Raw genomic sequence first — 8,028 nt, forward strand, 5'->3', positions numbered from 1 at the left:
TAACATGTGCACTGTGTACACTAACATGTGCACTGTGTACACTAACATGTGCACTGTACACTAACATGTGCACTGTGTACACTAACATGTGCACTGTACACTAACATGTGTACTGTGTGCACTAACATGTGCACTGTGCACACTAACATGTGCACTGTGTACACTAACATGTGCACTGTGTACACTAACATGTGCACTGTACACTAACATGTGTACTGTGTGCACTAACATGTGCACTGTGCACACTAACATGTGCACTGTACACTAACATGTGTACTGTGTACACTAACATGTGCACTGTGCACACTAACATGTGCACTGTGTACACTAACATGTGCACTGTGTACACTAACATGTGCACTGTGCACACTAACATGTGCACTGTGTACACTAACATGTGTACTGTGTACACTAACATGTGCACTGTGCACTAACATGTGTACTGTGTACACTAACATGTGCACTGTGTATACTAACATGTGCACTGTACACTAACATGTGTACTGTGTACACTAACATGTGTACTGTACACTAACATGTGTACTGTACACTAACATGTGCACTGTGTACACTAACATGTGTACTGTGTACACTAACATGTGCACTGTACACTAACATGTGTACTGTACACTAACATGTGCACTGTACGTGCACTGTACACTAACATGTGTACTGTACACTAACATGTGTACTGTACACTAACATGTGTACTGTGTACACTAACATGTGTACTGTGTACACTAACATGTGCACTGTGTACACTAACATGTGCACTGTACACTAACATGTGCACTGTGTACACTAACATGTGCACTGTGTACACTAACATGTGCACTGTACACTAACATGTGCACTGTGTACACTAACATGTGCACTGTACACTAACATGTGCACTGTGTACACTAACATGTGCACTGTACACTAACATGTGTACTGTACACTAACATGTGCACTGTACACTAACATGTGTACTGTGTACACTAACATGTGCACTGTGTACACTAACATGTGTACTGTACACTAACATGTGCACTGTGTACACTAACATGTGTACTGTGTACACTAACATGTGTACTGTACACTAACATGTGCACTGTACACTAACATGTGTACTGTGTACACTAACATGTGCACTGTACACTAACATGTGTACTGTGTACACTAACATGTGCACTGTGTACACTAACATGTGCACTGTGTACACTAACATGTGTACTGTACACTAACATGTGTACTGTGTACACTAACATGTGTACTGTGTACACTAACATGTATACTGTACACTAACATGTGCACTGTACACTAACATGTGTACTGTACACTAACATGTGTACTGTGTACACTAACATGTGTACTGTGTACACTAACATGTGCACTGTGTACACTAACATGTGTACTGTGTACACTAACATGTGCACTGTACACTAACATGTGCACTGTGTACACTAACATGTGTACTGTACACTAACATGTGCACTGTACACTAACATGTGTACTGTGTACACTAACATGTGCACTGTACACTAACATGTGTACTGTGTACACTAACATGTGCACTGTGTACACTAACATGTGCACTGTGTACACTAACATGTGTACTGTACACTAACATGTGTACTGTGTACACTAACATGTGTACTGTGTACACTAACATGTATACTGTACACTAACATGTGCACTGTACACTAACATGTGTACTGTACACTAACATGTGTACTGTACACTAACATGTGTACTGTGTACACTAACATGTGTACTGTGTACACTAACATGTGCACTGTACACTAACATGTGTACTGTGTGCACTAACATGTGCACTGTGCACACTAACATGTGCACTGTACACTAACATGTGCACTGTGCACACTAACATGTGCACTGTGTACACTAACATGTGCACTGTGTACACTAACATGTGCACTGTACACTAACATGTGTACTGTGTGCACTAACATGTGCACTGTGCACACTAACATGTGCACTGTACACTAACATGTGTACTGTGTACACTAACATGTGCACTGTGCACACTAACATGTGCACTGTGTACACTAACATGTGCACTGTGTACACTAACATGTGCACTGTGCACACTAACATGTGCACTGTGTACACTAACATGTGTACTGTGTACACTAACATGTGCACTGTGCACTAACATGTGTACTGTGTACACTAACATGTGCACTGTGTATACTAACATGTGCACTGTACACTAACATGTGTACTGTGTACACTAACATGTGTACTGTACACTAACATGTGTACTGTACACTAACATGTGTACTGTACACTAACATGTGCACTGTGTACACTAACATGTGTACTGTGTACACTAACATGTGCACTGTGTACACTAACATGTGCACTGTACACTAACATGTGTACTGTACACTAACATGTGCACTGTACACTAACATGTGCACTGTACACTAACATGTGTACTGTACACTAACATGTGTACTGTGTACACTAACATGTGTACTGTGTACACTAACATGTGCACTGTGTACACTAACATGTGCACTGTGTACACTAACATGTGCACTGTACACTAACATGTGCACTGTACACTAACATGTGCACTGTGTACACTAACATGTGCACTGTGTACACTAACATGTGCACTGTACACTAACATGTGCACTGTGTACACTAACATGTGCACTGTACACTAACATGTGCACTGTGTACACTAACATGTGCACTGTGTACACTAACATGTGTACTGTGTACACTAACATGTGCACTGTGTACACTAACATGTGTACTGTGTACACTAACATGTGCACTGTACACTAACATGTGTACTGTGTACACTAACATGTGCACTGTGTACACTAACATGTATACTGTGTACACTAACATATATACTGTACACTAACATGTATACTGTACACTAACATGTGTACTGTGTACACTAACATGTGTACTGTACACTAACATGTGTACTGTGTACACTAACATGTGCACTGTGTACACTAACATGTGCACTGTACACTAACATGTGTACTGTGTACACTAACATGTGCACTGTGTACACTAACATGTATACTGTGTACACTAACATATATACTGTACACTAACATGTATACTGTACACTAACATGTGTACTGTGTACACTAACATGTATACTGTACACTAACATGTGCACTGTACACTAACATGTATACTGTACACTAACATGTATACTGTACACTAACATGTGTACTGTGTACACTAACATGCTCTACACTCTGATTATGTTGGAGTACAGTCAGATCCCCGGAGATGGTTTCATTCAGATGTTTGTTATCCAATCAGAGAGGGGGAGGGGAGGTTCGGGGGCGGGGGCAGAGTGGACTCTTACTTGATGGATGTATACTTCAGTCTGGCTGTGTCGCTCTCTCTCACTCTCTTGTTCTGAGCTGACAGCAGGTTTTCTTTCTGGATCGCCTCCCACGTGTTTAGCCGGCTCGCCTTCCTGCCGCGCAGCTCCAGGACTGAGGACAGAGGGCAGAGGTCACCCGCTTAGACCCAGGATGGGACTCGCACACACTCACACAGAAGCTTGTCATTTGACTTGTTTGTGTCTCACCAAAGTGCTTGCTCTTCGCCGAGGGGATTTGTCGCACGTGTCTCTTCATGAACAGGTGGAGGTGTGAGATGATGATGAAGGGCGGGGCTAAGCAGGGCCTCGAGTGGTACTCCACGATCAGGTTGTAGCGCTGAAACTTCCAGTAGGTGTCGCTGCGCTCCTGGACCTTAGAGAAGGTATAGCTGCGGAGAGGGATGTGACATCATGTTCAGAAAACGGCCGTCATACAAACAGAAACTGAACCATCGCTCAGTTAACCACCTGAACATGGCGATGAGCAGGTTGACCAGCACGATGTTGGTGAACAGCAGGTAGATGACCAGGAGGATGACCACCAGCCAGTTAGCGTACGTGCTCATACATGGTTCCTCTCCGGCCTCGATCAGTGTGGCGTTGTTGGTACATGTGCCCTCCACCAGTTTATCAGCTGGAGCCAATCAGAAGAGAGGAACATTTCCACGTAGACGTTTAGATTTCAGATTGAAATCCTGCTTTAATGTTGAAAATGATCCCGAGCTGCAAACGGGTTTTTAACCAGCACAGTGCTGAACTCACCGTCCATCTCATGAATGGGAATCTGTCCAAAAATGTGCAGGTATGGTCTGTAGAAGACTCGCCGGAATATCCAGTTAGGACGCGGGTCGTACGAGTACAGCAGCGCCTGATTGGCTACTCCGTATGCCATGAGCCACACGGCGAGGAAGAAGAGGAAGAAGAAGACGTCCTTCATCTGAGTGAGAGAGACGAGAGGAGGAGTCAGCTGATCCAGAGACACGTGATGTCACTCAGTCAGTGTAGAAGGCATGCGTGTTCGTCAGAGCGCCGTGCTCCCTCACCATTTTGCCCACGATGATGATCTTTGGTCCGAGCTGTTTGTGGACGGCGAAGATGTGGATCAGACGAAGAGTAAATACCAGGAAGTCGATGGCCATCACAGCCCGACCAAACTGATACGACTGTGGAAACATCCTGTCAACATGACAGCGACACATTCAACATTAGCCACTGATTCTAAACCCAGGACCAGAGGATCCAGATCACTCTGAGCTTCTTTGTTTAAAGGAAACTGGACTGGATCTCCCTGATCCAGGTGCAGACTCTGAAAGAAGACTTGATTAAGACATACTTTTAGCACAGTGGGCACCATCAACACATGGACAGACCCTCACCTTTCCTCTCCTGTATTCCGTTTGAATCCGACCCTGATGGGATCAAATCCTCCTCACTTCATATTCAAAGTGTCTTGATCGAACCATTCACTGCCAAACAGGATTTAATCCCGAACCAGAATCCTTTTGTACTTCTAAATAACCTGAATAGGCAGTCGTTAAACGACTGTTTAATGACTGTACTCACACCTCTGGCATAAGCTCAAACACCTCTGTACATGCACATGTAACTAGTTTCTAGAAGGTCAGCACTTTGTTTCTAAGGCTCTTTAACTGTTTACAGGTCTCTTTTAACCAATACATGTTTTTCTCTCCTCACAGGTTATGTACATTATGCTATGTAAGTTTTAAGTCTAATGCTAATGCTAACTGCACAGGTTATGTACATTATGCTATATTCGTTTTAAGTCTAATGCTAATGCTAACTGCACAGGTTTAACATATAATTATGTTTATTCTCAGTCACATAGGGGCTGCTAAATCTTGTTTGGGGGATTTTGTATACAGGGGGGGGGGGGGACAGCGGGTGTGTATTGTAACTAATGTCTTGTGTCCTGCCTGTCTGTATAATGCTACTGGATGCCTTGAATTTCCCTCGGGATCAATAAAGTATCTATCTATCTATCTATCTATCTATCTATCTATCTATCTATCTGAATCTGCATTTTTAACACCAGACATCTTCTATGAACTATTAACAAAGATGACCCTGTCACCCTGCGTTGAGTTTTCAGAGGTTTCACCTGCAGCAGAGAGCGAGCATGAAGAGAGAGATGGCAGTGAGGTCACATTTGTTCCAGACGTCCTGGATGTAGTTTTTCATCCTCTGAATCACAAAGTTGCTGCCCACAAAGAACGTCTGATAAAAAAACACAGAGAGCGTATCAGCTTTGTTTTTTAACTTTCACGATCAAAGCCAGAAACATAGGAGAGCATAAATCTGCAGTTCCTTCAGTGTCCACAAGAGTCTGTCTCCTGCAGTGAGGGATGGACAATTAGGGGGTGTGGCCTCTTTGAGTGACAGGTGGAAGCTGCTAGCTGTCTGCCTTTGACCTCTGGGTCATGTTTGTGCTGTTGGAGCTTGTTGTAGATTTGGTCCTGTAAATATCAGAATAATAATCTGTCTCTCTGAAAGCTCGGGTCGAGTAAGCACTGATTTTCAGAATATTCTGTTTTTCAGATGCTCATTTATTAAAAAGACGAAACATGATGATTGTTTTTCAGGTGTGCTGCGTCTCAACGTCTCACCTGTCTGAGCTCCTCACACACCAAGGTGAAGACCCAGAAGTAGAGCACAAACTCCAGGGTGGACGGACCTTTGGGGGGCGGGGGCTTGAAGTCCACCAGCAAAACGTACGCAAACAGGCAGAGGAACAGGAAGTACATGAGCACGTTTCCCAGGAAAGAGGTGACGGGGGCGAACCAAAACTGTCTCCACCGCGACACGATGAACGGCCTCTTTGAGTTTAAAGCTGAAGGCTCTGAAGTCAAAAGGAGGAGAAAAATCAATACATATGTTTATAAACTATCAATCACTAAAGGAGCAGTCTGTAGCTCCCCTAGTGTTTAAAATGAGTACTGCAGTCTAAACTCTAATCATCACAGAGAGCTGTCTCCCCCCCTCCTCTCACACAGCTCTGCATGTGGTGGACACTGTAGCTTCAGTGTTTAGCCAGCTCTGCATGTGGTGGACACTGTAGCTTCAGTGTTTAGCCAGCTCAGCATGTGGTGGACACTGTAGCTTCAGTGTTTAGCCAGCTCTGCATGTGGTGGACACTGTAGCTTCAGTGTTTAGCCAGCTCTGCATGTGGTGGACACTGTAGCTTCAGTGTTTAGCCAGCTCTGCATGTGGTGGACACTGTAGCTTCAGTGTTTAGCCAGCTCTGCATGTGGTGGACACTGTAGCTTCAGTGTTTAGCCGGCTCTGCATGTGGTGGACACTGTAGCTTCAGTGTTTAGCCAGCTCTGCATGTAGAGACACTGTAGCTTCAGTGTTTAGCCGGCTCTGCATGTGGTGGACACTGTAGCTTCAGTGTTTAGCCAGCTCTGCATGGGTCTGTAAAGCTTTCTGCGTTCTAACCTCTCTCCATGTTTCATCTCCAACATTGATCCTAGTTTGAGCAGCTTTCTGCTGCTGGAGCTTATTAGAAACATGCAGAGGCTTTTTAGCTCAGGTACAATCACTTCTATCTGAAGCAGTTCCACTGCCCGCTTCCATCGCTGCAACACCTGTTCACCTGATAACTGCTCTCATATCTGGCAAACCCAGGGGCGTCCAAAACGGCCTTCAAAGCCCCGCCTACCTTCTCTGGTCCAATCAGATCCAGAGCATTCAGGAGCAGAATCTAAAGTTAGAAGGAGGACATACTGGCTGCTGCATTGTTGTCAGAGAAGCTTCAACACAGCAGGTTTCCTTCATGATCACACAGGAAGAGAGCAGCTCTCTGATTGGCTGATTGATCACAGAGGAAGAGAGCAGCTCTCTGATTGGCTGATTGATCACAGAGGAAGGAACATTTTGATGACCTGGATCCCTGCTCACCTTTCAGGTTTTCTTTTAGAGCTCTGAGCTCCTCAGCTTCTTCTTCACTGTGACACAAACAGACGATCAGAGAGATCTAACACATCCTAACAAAGCTCTCATGTTTGTTTCGAGGTTCAGATCTTTACTTCTGTATGATGTCTGCCAGGGAGAAGACAGTGGCGTCATTTCCCTCCAGACTGTCAGTGTCTCTGTAGTGATGGACCTCCACAGACTTCACCTCCTCCTCCTGCTCCCTGAAACACCCACACACATGTTAGTGTGCTCAGGATCATCCAAGTCCATGTCAAGGTCTTTCTTACACACAGTAACACACTGTTACACACACTGTAACACACACTGTAACACACACTGTTACACACACTGTAACACACACTGTTACACACACTGTAACACACACTGTAACACACACTGTAACACACACTGCTACACACACTGTTACACACAATGTTACACACACTGTAACACACAATGTTACACACACTGTAACACACACTGTAACACACACTGTTACACACAATGTTACACACATTGTAACACACACTGTTACACACATTGTAACACACACTGTTACACACACTGTAACACACTGTAACACACACTGTTACACACACTGTTACACACACTGTAACACACTGTTACACACACTGTTACACACACTGTAACACACACTGTAACACACTGTTACACACACTGTTACACACTGTAACACACACTGTAACACACATTGTAACACACAC

The 8,028-nt window shown here is 44.2% G+C and overlaps 1 protein-coding gene across 1 annotated transcript in view; it reads right to left on the reverse strand.

Moving 5' to 3' along the window:
* Window positions 1-7,524, reverse strand: part of LOC306837723 (transient receptor potential cation channel subfamily M member 5-like) — a gene marked incomplete at its 5' end in the record, with an annotated part of 10,166 nt that extends 2,642 nt beyond the window's left edge. The window contains 9 exons of the mRNA XM_079365460.1: window positions 3,350-3,482; window positions 3,578-3,759; window positions 3,839-4,004; window positions 4,133-4,307; window positions 4,414-4,546; window positions 5,490-5,605; window positions 5,995-6,227; window positions 7,289-7,335; window positions 7,417-7,524. Of these exons, the coding sequence (XP_079221586.1) occupies window positions 3,350-3,482; window positions 3,578-3,759; window positions 3,839-4,004; window positions 4,133-4,307; window positions 4,414-4,546; window positions 5,490-5,605; window positions 5,995-6,227; window positions 7,289-7,335; window positions 7,417-7,524 (1,293 nt within the window). The remainder of the gene's footprint in view (window positions 1-3,349; window positions 3,483-3,577; window positions 3,760-3,838; window positions 4,005-4,132; window positions 4,308-4,413; window positions 4,547-5,489; window positions 5,606-5,994; window positions 6,228-7,288; window positions 7,336-7,416) is intronic.
* Between the last annotated feature and the right edge of the window lie 504 nt (window positions 7,525-8,028).

The sequence above is a fragment of the Symphodus melops genome, assembly GCF_947650265.1.
Source record: "Symphodus melops genome assembly, chromosome: 17".
NCBI lineage: Eukaryota > Metazoa > Chordata > Actinopteri > Labriformes > Labridae > Symphodus > Symphodus melops.